The sequence below is a fragment of the Eleginops maclovinus genome, chromosome 13, assembly GCF_036324505.1.
Source record: "Eleginops maclovinus isolate JMC-PN-2008 ecotype Puerto Natales chromosome 13, JC_Emac_rtc_rv5, whole genome shotgun sequence".
Lineage (NCBI taxonomy): Eukaryota > Metazoa > Chordata > Actinopteri > Perciformes > Eleginopidae > Eleginops > Eleginops maclovinus.
The window spans coordinates 8,582,825-8,598,211 of NC_086361.1; the positions used below are offsets into that span (position 1 = coordinate 8,582,825).

The 15,387-nt window shown below is 40.4% G+C and overlaps 1 protein-coding gene across 5 annotated transcripts in view; it reads right to left on the reverse strand.

Moving 5' to 3' along the window:
• The window catches only part of hivep1 (HIVEP zinc finger 1), a 53,431-nt gene extending 39,148 nt beyond the window's left edge, over positions 1-14,283 (reverse strand). Inside the window, exons 1-3 of one of the 5 annotated variants that reach the window (XM_063899387.1) lie at positions 14,170-14,283; positions 13,060-13,241; positions 11,864-11,988 (exon numbers count right to left, since the gene is read on the reverse strand). In XM_063899387.1, the coding sequence (XP_063755457.1) occupies positions 11,864-11,903 (40 nt within the window). In that variant the 5' untranslated portion in view covers positions 11,904-11,988; positions 13,060-13,241; positions 14,170-14,283. Of the gene's footprint in view, positions 1-11,863; positions 11,989-12,085; positions 12,104-13,059; positions 13,242-13,833 lie in introns of those variants that run through there. The other 4 variants (XM_063899386.1, XM_063899390.1, XM_063899388.1 and 1 more) reach the window with 4 other exon arrangements.
• Between the last annotated feature and the right edge of the window lie 1,104 nt (positions 14,284-15,387).

Consider the following 15,387-nt stretch of genomic DNA (forward strand, 5'->3'; position numbering starts at 1 on the left):
AGAGGCAGAGTCCCCCACCCTGTTTTTTTCCCCCGTTCCTCGTCATTCACGCTCAACTCTGTGAGTTGCCAACATCAATGCTACTCAAAAAAGTTTCCAGGAAGTGGCTCCGCAGGCAACAAAAGCTCACCTGTGGAGGGAAAAGGTACTAACAAGAAGGAGAAGGTCACCGTTCGTTAGCTCCAATTTAAATCTGCTCTCCTGAGCCCTTCACTAACCCGCCAGTTTGAAAAGTTTAAGCCCAATAATTTGATTGATTGGGCGGCGGTTCTAGTTCTTGTTACACACACACACACAGCTGTAAACAGTCAGGTCATCTGTCTTCAGGAGGTCGCAAGTAAATGGCTGAGTGGGTGGTGACACACGCGCACACAAACAACTGGCTCAGCTGTGGACGTCTGTGCAGCGACAGGTAAACAGGCTTTGGCAGGCTGCTAATGAATGATGCCTTTATCATTTGTAGAACATTTTGTCTCACAAGAAAATGCATCTCTGCCTCCACAGAGAGACGCTCGCAGCACAAGATGAGAAGGTGCTAGATTTAACGAATGAACACAAAAACAAGAACTTTCCTGCATAGGCAGGCGGGTGGTGTTAGCTGTGGTATTAGTCACCAACGTCTGAAACAGGCAGAGTTTTGACAGACATTCAAACTGAGTCTGCATGCAGGAAAGGGTTAGAGGTGAGGTTGGAGGAGGAAACAAGTTGGGAGAGAATTCAAATTGTTTATTTGTCGTGAGTGATAGTCAACTGAAGTTTGATGGATTTTAGACATGGTAGATGCTCTTTTTTAGATTAATATTTATTTAAGAAAAGAATCATCATAACAATCGAAAATGGAAATAAATTTTGATTGCAGACAAAAAACATACATGTCTTATAGTGATCTAGTTACTGCACAAGAGCTTAAGTTTTGAAGTAAGTAAAATATGATAATTTGACATAACCATCTTAAAAATATTACATTATTACAGAGTAAAAAAATAATATTTGGGGATAAATTTCAGGAATTTTCCAACAATCAGATTATTAATTAGCTATCCATTGAAGGTCTAATTCCTGTGATGCAACAAAAAACATATACAAGAAGTTTTGTCTTCAGCACCTAATTAACAAAAGGCCAATTCCAATTAAATGATACAAACTTGTATTCTTTTATAATTAACACATTACTTCACAATGAGCACACACATATTTTGGGGGGCTTTTTGCCTTTAATCGGATAGGAGAGTGACAGGAAAGTGGGACAGAGAGTCGGGCTGGGATCTGGAAAGGACCACGGGTCGGGAATCGAACCCGGGTCACCAGCGTACGGTGCAGGTGCCCCAGCCAGTTGCGCCACGGCTGGGGCCGCACACAAACCTTTTACCTGCATTTACAAACATCAACAAGCTGCCAACGGAAACACTAAAATATGGGCCAGCTCACAGACTGGTTTCCTTTAAAGCAGATGTTGCCAGGTGTTTGGGAGGCTCGTGTCTTCACCGCCGCAGAGTACTTGTTAACCTGAAGGCTAGTCTGTAACGGAGCGACCGCCCTCCACTTAGCAAAAGGCCCGTGGTGATGGAAAACACCATCATTAGCGGGACACACCTTGTAATTAAGGGTTTGCACAAAATGAAAAAGGGCACAAGTCCCTGATAATCAGATTTTCCAACATCAAAAATGTATTTTGCATAATTCCTGAACCATGAAATCCTGCACATAGTGAACAATTATTAAAGTGTATGCTTTTTCCCTCCATTACGAAGAAGGAATAGACATTAACCTACATTTTAGGATGACAAAATTAGCTTTTTTTAACAGATTCAATTTCTTTTACACAAAATATGGCCATAAAAATTCTTCCCTCCCCGCCCAAGCTCTTCCTTTCTGTTAAAGTGAAAGCTTCTCCGAGGTTACCGCTAATTCAAACAGACATCCCTGAACTGGTTTCAGCCCGTCTGTTGTAGTTACTGTTGCTAAAACCCTGGTTTATTCATGCCTCTGGGAGAGAAGTTCCCTTTGTGTGAATCTCGCTGCTTTCGAACACACTGTAATTTAAAAAGGGACCGTACGGAAACACTGGTTTGGCTGCCTAAGCATGACACAACATGTAAAAATCCATTTGCTCAGGCCAAGATGTTAACTCTTTCTTTGCACTTCTGAGGCATTTAAACTGGCAATACACAAGTTGAATTATCATGATGAAGTTTGATTATATGAACGATGATTGTACAATGTTTTAAAAAATGACATACACCAATTTGCATATACCTGTAGGTGCATCATAGTGCATAATTAGCTTGAAGCTAAGTGGTTGTGTCGATTGCAACAAAGCAGAGACCCTGTTTTCTAACCGCATTTACTCTCAGCAGCATGCCAAAATAATGTGTTTGATCATATTTCCAGCTTTTGCCGTGATTGTTTAATTAACTTGATCAAAACATAAAGCATTAACGCACAAAGTAACTTACAAAGTAACATATCAAGTAACGTACAAATAACATAAAAGTAACGTACAAAGTATAGCACATATTAGCACATAGTAGAGCACATAGTAGCGCACATAGTAGCCCACATAGTAGCCCACATAGTAGCGCACATAGTAGCGCACATAGTAGCGCACATAGTAGCGCACATAGTAGCGCACATAGTAGCGCACATAGTAGCGCACATAGTAGCGCACATAGTAGCGCACATAGTAGCGCACATTGTAGCGAGCAGCATACAAAGTAGCTACAAAGTGGCGTACAAAGTGGCGTACAAAGTGGCGTACAAAGTGGCGTACAAAGTGGCGTACAAAGTGGCGTACAAAGTGGCGTACAAAGTGGCGTACAAAGTGGCGTACAAGGTGGCGTACAAGGTGGCGTACAAGGTGGCGTACAAGGTGGCGTACAAGGTGGCGTACAAGGTGGCGTACAAGGTGGCGTACAAGGTGGCGTACAAGGTGGCGTACAAGGTGGCGTACAAGGTGGCGTACAAGGTGGCGTACAAGGTGGCGTACAAGGTGGCGTACAAGGTGGCGTACAAGGTGGCGTACAAGGTGGCGTACAAGGTGGCGTACAAGGTGGCGTACAAGGTGGCGTACAAGGTGGCGTACAAGGTGGCGTACAAGGTGGCGTACAAGGTGGCGTACAAGGTGGCGTACAAGGTGGCGTACAAGGTGGCGTACAAGGTGGCGTACAAGGTGGCGTACAAGGTGGCGTACAAGGTGGCGTACAAGGTGGCGTACAAGGTGGCGTACAAAGTGGCGTGCAAAGTGGCGTACAAAGTGGCGTGCAAAGTGGCGTTATACAATGATTCACTGTATCTGTATTGTTTGCTGAGGAGGTGGTGTGGTATGCAGGGAACCCTGACTGTGGGACTAAAAAGGATTGGGAAGGAACTTAATATTAAGTTAAAGACAAAGCACACAAATGGGGGAAAGTGCAGAAAGAAAAACCATCACACACCTCTCTGACGTTAATTTTGGGACACTTCGGAGGGTTAAATGAAGGTCAGAAAAGCCTTAATCACGTAGCTTTAAAAGCAACAATATTGTCATCTCTCCGTATAGCTCTAGTGTACTGCCAGTTATTCTGACCCTGAATATTTAACCAAAGTCAGCGCTGGGGTCACCTGCACAGTTGATGATTAACAGGAAACTCTAATTTTGGCTTGTGAAGGCAATTTTGCACGTGCTCAAAGCACAATAAATCCACCAAACATTAATTAACCATCAGCACTAATGTAATAAAACACATAAGCTTTATTTCGGTGCATAAACATCCCTGTCAGCACAGTGAAGGATGTCGGATTGATGAGAAACTCCGTCTCCCGGCTTTGTAGGGTAAACATTTTCCACCTTGTTAAATGTACCCCCTTTTGCTGCAGTTGTTCACCATTTATCACACAGCGTGTTCTCCACTAAAGTTCTATAGGTGCAAGGAGCCTTTTTATAAGACGTGAGGAATGCAAGAGTCAGTCCTATAAACACTGGTGTTGCTAACAAGTCTGGGCATTTTCAGGGGCACAACGAAGGATGAAATCCACACGAAGCCACTGAAGGCACCGTCTGCATGAAGACACAGTGGTGAACCATTTAATATCAGTAAAAAACCTGCATACAAAACCTTAGTCAAAGTATTATCAGCATACTTGAAGCATGAAAAAAAAAAAGTTAAATGTTTACTGGCTTTGTACTGGTTTTATTTTATATGATGGTATTGGAATTAATATTACTGTTTCAATTTTGTTCATAATGTAGATGTAAAAGGTTGTCCTAAAATACTGATAGATAATCTGCAGCCATGCATCATATTCTTTAAGATAATAATATGAATGCAGATGTGTTGCTGTCCGGTGAGAACCACGTACAGTATATCTAAAAAGTCAACTTGACCTGAGTTTCTCAAAACAGCCCTGTTTTCAGCTCTGTGATGATGCATTCTCCAGAGCTTCTTTTTTTAGTTAGAGAGAGAGAGAGAGAGAGAGAGAGAGAGAGAGAGAGAGAGAGAGAGAGAGAGAGAGAGAGAGAGAGAGAGAGAGAGAGAGAGAGAGAGAGAGAGAGAGAGAGAGAGAGAGAGAGAGAGCAGAAAGGTTAATGAACCGCACTAATTTCTAAATCAGCGGTTTTGACTTTAGGTCACATTTTTCCATTGCAACTAACTAACTAGGCCACACATCCTACAGCACGCTGCACAACAGTGACTTCATTTGAATTTAAGGCACGCTCAAACACTTTTGCTGTAATTTCTGATAAACACAGTTCAGTGTGCACCATAGGAAAAACAATTATTGTATGCATTTACCTTAAGACCGTTAAGTATTTAGTTTTTCTATTTCATTGTCTTTACAACACTTGCTTTACTCCAACAAAAGGCATTAAATGGACCCTGTTATGCTTATTTTCAGGTTCATATTTCTATTTTGTGCCTATACTACATGCTTTAATTTTTAAAAGATCCCCTCCATAAAAAGTCAAAATATGAATAGTAATGTTATGGTAATAATAATTAAAATATATTGTTTTGGGGCAGTGTGTTGGAGAAAAACTCCCTCTGGAGGGAACTCTAGGGTTTAACCCTTTGCAGATCATTTACATGCACAAATCCTACATAGCACTACAGGGAAGGAAAAAACCCCAAAAAGCACGGTCATTAAAGGGTCGCTTTAAGTGTTTTTTTAACATGAAAAGTGTTTTAAAAATATTAATTGTCAAGTGACTTAGGCTTTCATATAAAGTAGAATTTGTTTCCTTTAATAAATCTGTGTAACAGCAGAATAAAGTGGCAAGAAAACAAAAAACAAAAGTAAAACTATGAAAAGGAACAATAATGCAGTGAAGATGTACTCACTGAGAAACTGAAAATCTCTCAGGATTAACTATAAACTAAGTTTTTGTAAGTTTTTATACAGTTCCTACTGAACACATAGAGAAACACTAATATTTTATGACCCAGTTTGCCTGGCAGGAGTGAGTATTGTGTGTATTCTGCTTCAGTCCACAGAGAGTGTGTCTGGAAGGGAAACCACTGTGTATCCCTGCTTAGAGACCAGCTGTTTGTCAGAAAGTAAACAAAGACAAGAGTGTGTGTGTGTGTATGTGTGGGGGGGGGTGGGAGTTGGGGCTGGAGTTCCTAACTTCCTGCGTTGTCGCCCTCAATCTGCGTCATCACAAACATGGCAGCACTTGAACTGTACAATGACGAGCCTCAGGCAGGTTGGACTCAGAGCATTAACTGCAAAAAGTCTGTTCAGGTTCATAAAACATTTGTGAAATTAAGTTCAAAGACAGTGAAACATGTTCCCACCAGGTCTTTTTAACCTTGATCGCCTTTTCAAATTAAGTTGTTACGTTTTATGAATAAATCTCACAAATGTCTCTCCATGGTAAATGACTCATTGAGTGACTGAGTGTTTTTCTCTTTTTCTGCCCTAGGTCATAAAATAAAGCTTAAAAAAGTGATTCCATTTGGTTTTCAGTTTTCAATATATTACAGTTTGTTACGATTCAGATACAAATAAAGCCAGGAATGCTTTCACTAAGTTCCTCTCTGCCGTTTGTATTGATCTGTCGCTGTGTTTCAACATAAGAGTTTACATAGGAAAGATTTCTTACTAGGGCAGGTGTTAAACCAATATTCTGATTTAGCAACTTTCAGCAAAATCATATTATGAGGATAGAAAACATTTTTGTTTTACTTTTTAGGTTTACATTTCTCCAAATGAATAATTCCAGGCAGGCTATAAATACAACTTTTTATAATTTATTTTGAACATATGAAGGGTTGGTGGTAAAGTTGTGCTTTCTACATCACTTTTTAATATGAACAGTCACTTTGCATTCATTTGCTAATTATGCTTATAAATATCATGATGTTCGTATTAACCCTTTCCTGCCAAATTAAAGTATATCAGTGAATAACCCATCACATTTTGCAATTAATTCATGTATGATGACATTTTAAAGTATATTCAAAAGCTGACAAGTTGAAACTTTATCCTCAGGAATTCAATGGTTGAGTCATCGTTTGAATACATTTTTAAGCGGGCCTCTCACAAACACAGTTTCCAATGTGAACATTTGCTGCTTATCTTTTCGAAATTTGACAGTCAATCAATAAGTTGGGTTTGGGACTGTAAGCCGAAACAAAACAAAACAATTACAATGGGCTTCACAGTCTTCTGTGGCACATAAACAAACACTTTCTCTATTTTCTGACATTTTATATACAAAATGATAAATGACGGACTAAGGATTGTTAGTTGCATCCAAAAGTTTCTGACTCATTCACCATGGAGGCGTGTGAGAAAAGGAATGTTTTCTTCAAGAGTTCAAGGTAACGGGGTGAGTAAGGGATATACAAAAGTTAATCTTGTGGGTGAAGTATCACTTTTATTTGTTTACAGTCAATACGATAAATAAGAGAAACTAAAAAAAGGTGGAAGAGGTCATGTAGCCGTGTGCTTATTTCCTCGATCTGCAATCAACAAAAGTAAAAATAACATATTTATGAAATATAATTTAGCCTTGATACATTTTAAGATGTTCATGGGAAGTGTTTAGTATTCATTTCCTAATGTAATGGGTCTGAAATGTAACTAATTACTTATTAATTACCACACTCAGCCGGGGTCGAGACAGTGTTAATAAAACAATTAATTCTGTGTCCCACAACAGGACAAAGTTTTTGAAATAAAGCCGAAATGAAAAATGTTTAAGTGGTTTTCTTTTCTACCAGAGTCAGACTGCTGCCAAGCCTCTGAGGCAGGAATAACCCGAGAAGAGCCCAGGCTTCCCGTCATCGAGCAAAAACTCTGAATACTGAAATAAATACCCTGTGTGTATTGTGGTTACATTAATTACTGCTTTGTTATGAAGCAATAAAAAAAACGTTCATTTTGCTTCGAGCCCAGAGTTTTTTTAAAGCTACTCTTGGGCATTAAGACTCATAAAGGGATGGCTTTGGGGCGGTTTGAGGTGACATCCAAGGAAAACACATTCTCCACAGCAGCGTTTGAGCATGTGATAGCAAGCCACGCCATTATCGTTTCCTGTCTGATGAAGGAAAAGCCTTGAGAGCAGGAGAGGTGATGAACTCGGTCAGAAGGAAAAACAAGAAGCCAAACAAAATGTCTCAGCAAGTAACCAGATGAGAAGGAAGTGAGCGGGTTCTCCCCCAAAGCAGGTTGAGAAATTTCACTAGAACTGGGGAACGCATGTTACGAGTCACCAAAAACAAGCTGTACAGTATTCAAATAAAGATCTGCTGTTGAGATTTGTATACAGGCTTTGTAGGCACATGCCTGGGGCCTCCTTGAAAACATAAATGTCCATGTTTTTTTACAACGTCAAAAATACTTTACACAAAAGACACAGAATTTCTACAAGTTGATACAAAACTGCCCCAAAAAGCTACAAAACAAGTTAAACAACTTCAAAACAATGCATAAAAACAACAACAAAGAGACATAAAGCCATTGAAACCATAAATTATGTTTGTTGCTTTTTAAATCTGGGGGTCCTGCAATGGTTTCCCAGGGGTGGGGGGGGGGCTTCTAAATATCTCTGCCCAGGGCCTTGTTTTTTATTATCAGTCCATGATCTTAATATTAGCCTACTGTTTATAATTGTTGAGAAAAATAGTTTTAAAAGGAAATCTTGACTTTTTTTTTAGATCCAATTTAGTATTATCATAAAAAAGAAAAGAAATAAGAGGCCCTATTTTTGCTTTATGGCTTTTTCCCTTTCCTGAAGTGTGTTATATGGGTTTTTGTGCAGTGAAATGGTGCTCAAAGTCTAAAATCGCAGAGTTCAAGCCAGAGTTTCCCTCCCACACACTTGAGGGACATCTCTAAGCAGTTTACCAATACAACAGAGCTGGCCAGCTAACCAATCAGAGCAGGTTCGGGTTTAAGACAGAGGGTTAAAAGAGGTGCTGCAGCACAGGCAGTATGAAAATATTAATACCTTTTTGAACATTAAAGAAAGTAAACATGTCACAGTAGAGGCACAAAATACAAATATGAACCTAAAAATGTGTATAATAGGTCTAATTTAAGTGAAAAGTGAACATTTTAATTGAACAGATATGAGCAACATCACCTAAAAATAACCTTTAAAAATAAAGCCTGTAATTAAGAAAAGCTCACCAGCCATTTTAATATTTGGATAAATATGTTAATTAGATGGATAAAAACAAGTCTTAACACATTTTTTACTACTTGTATAAATGTGCCCCTCTTCTTCAAAATGCATTTCACCTGCCCTTGAATTAACAATGTTCAATACCAATCAAATTGCTATCATTTATACTCTTTACATGTAGAGATCTTTTCCCTTTAAGTACGAAAACACCAAAACACTGCAGCAACCCGCAGCTCTGTTGTCTGCATCGAGAGAAACAGTAAGGCAACAGTCGCCATTAAAAATAGAATCAAGTATCATTTGGCCGCTTTCTCTATCATCCTCTATTGGATGATGTACTGTTCTAAAACTTAATTATTTATGTTGTTTGGTAATCTCAATGGAGGAAAAAAAAGGAGGTGTTTGTATGATAAATAAACAGAGGGACGGACATGAGGAGATCTGCCATGTGGATCTGCTGCTGGGGAATGGCAGAGATGCACATTTTCACACCCAGCATGGAACGCTGCAAATTTGTAGATCTGTGAACTGCAAACGTCTGTTGACACGTAAATCTGTCAATTCTCAACATAACATGAAATCCTTCAAGCCAATTAATGTTCTGTGTTAGCATGGGAAGATGCTGCAACTTCACCATCAGTCCATTTTCTTTGCTGCACGAGGATGCATCTCATCTTAAAAGATGTCCCATTTTCTCAATCAATGCGACACATTCATTCTCACCACACACTGTTTGAATAAATACTTTGTCTACTACACATTGGTCTCGTCAGAAATTAGACAAAATCATCGGCACTGAGGGAAATCAAACATAACACCATAGACTCGCTATATCTTATTACAATTATTTACACAGACAAATAAAAGCCATCACGGTCGTTTTACATTGAAAACATCACAGGACAAACCAATGTGACAGGGTAGACATTTACTGTAACTGATGATATTGTTCATGAAAATACCAAATCAGTTGTATTGTTTGAAAAAAGGTTTACATGATTGAACAATTTTGTCATGTTTTAATAGTAATGGTGTCATACCTAGACGGTAGAATGAAAAATGTGATTGTTTTGTCCCTCTACTATCTGTAGGACAGACATTTCAAGTGTTTGAAGTGAAGTGGGATATGATGATATTCTATTGAAATAACACACATCACTAAATCAAAGACCGCCGTCCACATCATGCTTTCACTTAACCCTCAACCAAAGTTGTAACATAATGATTTTTATATGAAAAAGTAAAATAATGTAATCTCCTCCCTCATCAGAAAATCCAGTATCTATTAAAATGCAAATAATAACCTAAAATTTACCTTAAAAAGTAGTTATAATCTCACACAATCCAATCATACACAGATAGCCTGTATATTAAACTCACATTTAAAGTTACCTTATTAGGCTTTCGGAGTTTTCCCTTTACTGTAGTGTGTTGTGTGTACAATGACCAAAATCCAAAGGTTCCCACCAGAGGGAGATTCTCTCCCACACACTCACCCCCACCCCTGCCTGAAACACCTCTATTGGACTCCATTGTTTACTTCCGTTACATAATGACATCACTACATAGCTTGCGCTTCTATTGGCTAGCACTCCAACACATTGTATGCGATAGTCTAAGGGGTGGGACAACTCTAAGCGATTGACCAATCACAACAGAGCAAGCCAGCTAACCAATCAGAGCAGACTGGGCTCTGGTTGCAGACAGAGGGTGAAAAGAGGTGCTGCAGCACAGGCAGTATGAGAAAAATAAAGAGCTATTTGAACATTAAAGTATGTAAACATGTCACAATAGAGGCACAAAATAAAATAAACCTGAAAATGAACATTATCAGGCCTCTTTAAGCTTTCATAAAAGTATAAACAGCCTTTTTCTGTCGCACATACATCATTATTCACAGTGAAGGTCACATATTAAAGTAAAGCAGCAAAAAGGAAAACACAGTTTCAATTAAAGAAAAAGTATATCCACCCACTCGGATAATGTTGAATTAGAGAGAAATCGACCTCTTCTCTTCCTAAACTTTGTAATATTGAATCAGGGAAACAATCCAAACTACTCCATGTTTACTCACTTACTCAAAATGAAAAAAGCCTCCACTTATGAAGGAACGCTGGTTAGCTACAACGAAAGGAGCAACTCCAGTGGAAACTGTTTGGTTACACAGCTAAAGGTCAGATCTACAACAGGGCAGAGTAGTGCAGTGTGAGAACCCTCTCTTGCAGGAAGAGGCAACAATTGAGTAAAGAAAAGCCAAAGATCACATGATCATTGCTGTCCTATGAAAAACATGCATCTGTCCTGCTGTCAGCTTAGCTACAATGCTTCCTATCACATAGTGGACCTTTAATTTTGGCAGCTATCTTTTTACCATAAAATGTAGTGGTTTTCTTCGTTTTCATAAAAGACACTAAAGGCGAGACACTGCAGGCGAAAAAATGTTTAGTTTTTTGTTCTTGCAGTGGTCAATTTTAAGAGTTATTTTACTTGACTAGCAATATACTAGGCAATATTTAATGGGCATTACATTTTTTTTGCCAGTTGTTTGTGTACAAAATGTATAGAATTTTACAACACATATTTAAAGCAACATTATGTAAGTGTTTTATCATAGAAAACAACCTTCAAAGTCACCAGTGTTAAAGTGAATTGCAGTCAGAAATTGTTGTGCAAATTCATTAAAATGGTGAATCCTATATTATGTTGCTTTAAAGGTAGTTTTTGATTCTCTGAACTAGAAAACCTCCACTTCAATAGAACTAACAGACAATAAGATGATTAATTAAACTCTTATTTTGAAGGGTTTTTACAGCGGCCTTGGTCCTAAGCTTTTGAGATATATGGTTCTCACTGGACAGCAACCTGAGGTGAGGTCTACAGATACAAACCGACAAAGTAAAGCATCACCACTCCAATTGCAAGTTGTTTCAACTAAAGACAATGAAGGTTTGTTCAGTAGTTTATCACATTGCCATGAATGGATCATGTAGTGTCATGAAATCATTTGAAAGCTTAATCACCAAACCAGACCCCCTAGCTTACCAAGAACTGTATCCATGACTAAAATCTTTCCATATTTCTGGACTCATTGGATGGAAATAATCACAATATTTGAAGCCTAACATCTCAGACCAACATCCTGAGATGATTTTTCAGACACAACTGAGCAGTTCCTCGTTATGCTTTAGAAAAAAACAAATCAAGAAATACGTCAGCTGACAGGAAACACAGCACCCAGCAGAGTGAACTCACCTTTTAAGTTTTTCGGGTTGTTCTGCTTGGTGCGCGGCATCTTTTACGCCCTCAGTTCACAGGTGCATCATGGGGAATGTTGGACCTTGAGAGGAGCTGACTCCTATGCCACAGTCTGGGTACATCTAGAGAAAACACACACATATATATTGAGTCAGAATCAACAAAACATGAGCTCCACAGATCAATAAGGCACTTGGCCTTGTAGTGCTCTGCTCTCACTTGGCAGCCGAGGACAGAGCTGATGGAGTTTATTCCATGAATAGGTGCCCCAAACACGGCTGGACTTCTTATTTCAGGCCTCTGAGCTGCTGTGTAATAATGTGCAGTGCGGCTCGGGCTGCTGTCAGTGGGAGGAGGTGTGAATAAGTTCCCCCTCATATCAATATAACCTCTGCAGCAGCTGCTATCTGCCACTCTGATCTCACACAAAAGGCAGAGAGGTGGAGGATCGCCTGATGTTTGTTGGGGGAATGTTTGACTGACATGGCATCGGCTGATACCCGCTCCTCACGTTGACGAATGTCAGTGCAGTTGACGAATGTCAGTGCAGTTGACGAATGATGCAAACAATAAGGTCCTGTGTGTGCCGGTGATGAGCGCTCAGGGCCGCTGGAAGTTAGATCAGCACAGAAAGTCACAACATCAAAAGACTGAGCCCACTTCTCGCAGGGCAGGGGGGGGGGGCTTTTTTCATTCTAATGCCCTTTCACAGAATTAAAGATCAAAAGCTTGCTATAGGTAGTATGGTAATTCTGTGTGGTGGTGTTGAAGTTAAATGTTACCAAACCCTGCAAAAGCTTTTGTGTGCTCCACGATGCAGAGAAATCTCTCCTCTGCATAGAAACAATCATAACATCATGAATAAAAACCTCATTAATCATATTGAAAAGCTTTCCCTTCCTTTGCATCACCTCCAACATGTCCCCATGTAACACCTCCACCTCCTGCAGGAGCAATGCACGTTGCAGAGCAGCAGTGCTCCAGGAATCAGCCTTTGTTTCCCTCCACACCGATATTACATAACACTTACTACAACTGGATGATGGTTTTGCTCCATACAGTTACATGTGGCGCTGGCGCAATGACATCATCTCACTGTGGATCTTCGGTTAGAGTCGTGTGTGTGTGTGCACGGTGGCTGCAGCAGGTCGCTTGAGAAAAATCAAACGCTAGAAGCATAAGGACCGTCTCACCTGCGATGGAGGTTTGGTTTCCGTCCAGGATCGATGGAGCGGACGCTGAGGCGGAGGAGAGGGACGTGCACTTTTTCTCTGGCGTGTCTGTCAGTCCGTCTGCCAGCGCGACTGCGTGCCTCTGTGTGTGAGCGTGCCTGACTGTGTGTGTTCGTGTGTGTGCGGATATTTGGGGAAACACCCTGAACAGACACAAAAAGGGAAAAAACAAAACATACTGGTGATTCAAGCCCACTGCGCTTTAACGCTAAGTCCTTAACACAGGCGAACTGGAATGCACAAACCGGTGACTAATGATGATTTCCGTTCACAACTGAGGATCTACCGGAGGTGTAATATAATAATAAAATAAAACATTGTAGCATTGCACACGCAGTTATTGACGCTGCTTTAATTAATACAACTATAATGAGCAAAATGTTATTAAAATTGATGATGCACAGATATGTTTCGCAAGGGTCGCATACTTCGCGAATCTAACGCGGCAGGGGGAAAGGGAATAATTGGGATTTAAGTACATGCAATGAAGTCAGCAAAAACAATGCGTGGGAAAAGCGTGCTGTGTGCCTGTTGCAACACGTGAACGCCCTGTAAGTGAGGGAGGAGCCAGGGAAAACCCCTCACAGTCTCTGCAACAGCGCTCGAATGGGACACTTCCCCCTTATATCCAACAAACACACACACAAACACACACACATGCACATTTATCACAACACTGGCCATGACAGTGAACACATGAACACAGTGCAGGGACGGAAATAGCTTGTGGCTTACCTACAGAGCAACAAAGAGCGCTGCGTAGACCGGGTAGCTCAAGTTGCCTCCTCTAAGAGCACGGTTTGCTGCAGAAGTCCCAAGCAACACTGCGCAAAAAAAAAAAAAAAAACAGCACCTGCCTCTTCCTGACTACACTTAACAGAGCCTGTAAAGTTCACAGCAGGCTAAAACCGGACGAGACACACAGCGATATAAGCATGTCCGACTCTCTCAGGCTGCAGCTACCGACAGCGACCCATATCACATTGGCAGAACCCCGCTCCGGCAGAGGCTCCAGCGGACAAAAAGACATAGGGAAACAAATCAAGCGCACTCAAAATGTATAATACTCACAGGTGCAGGGTTGAAACACACCTTTAGTGTAAGGAGGAGGAGGAGGAGGGGGGTTACAGCTCTGTATTTTCTCCCTTCACCTTCTCTCTCACTTTCTATTGCAGGAAACAGACAGGCCCTCTGACGTCAACGGGGGTCCCGTCTCCGCCTCCCAGCTACGGGGTGTCCTCACCGTGCAGCAGGGGAGTCACGACGGCCGCTCCACCACCGCAAGGACGATGACAGTGAAGCCAACATTCAGGTGAAAGTAAATGTACTTAAGTACAACAGCCCTATTTAACTATAATTTTGCAATATTGGTACACTACTTAAATTATTCTTTGTATGTATCTTTCGAATGTAACTGCACCACAGTTCAGAGGGATATATTGTACATTTGACTACACTGTTTATTTGAAAGCTTTAGATTTAGCACATAAACATATTAGGATTTTTACCATAGAAGAAACATGTAATTCGTTTTTGTCAGAAAACAATGTCAAGTTGATTTTCTCTTTAATTATTATGATCATTACAAAATGAATAGGTTTATACTATTGGTTGCAAGCAAACAATGTGAAGGTGTCACTTTATACTCTGGGTAATTGTGAGGGGATTTCTTAGCTGCTATTCCTATCAACAAAACACACGATCAATCGAATAATCCATCCATATTAAGCACATTATCCATCAATCATTTTGAGCTGCAGTCTGGTACAACATGGCTCCACATGCTGTACTTCAACAAACTGCAACAGTAACATCCAGTAAAATGTAAGCCTTCAACTTACTTATTTGATATTTTCTTGGAATTTTTAATGTGTGGTAGTTTATTAAAAGTTGAGTAGGCTAATTTCCCCCTTGTTACTCTGTATTGTGAAGCTACACTGCCTCGGTAGAATTGTATTATCCACTGGTCGCTTCTAAAGGATCCACAGCTCGAGTTGTTTGTCGTTGATCCCCTTGGCGGACCCCCACCCACCCTCTCTTCTGCACATACTTTAGGACTGACGGTTTTCCCGGAGGTTCCTTGTTGTCAGGTCACGTTGTGCCCCTCCGCCACTACCGACCGGGCTTTCCCATGTACAAACCCGCAGCGGGCTCATAACAGTGGGCCTTTCTGCTACAGGGCCAGTGCCCGTAAGTTATAAGAAAACCTGAATAAACCGTGGCCAACGTTACTAAAATTAAAATAAATATATTTGAATACTATTTAAATGGAAATGTTAGTTTGTAGGG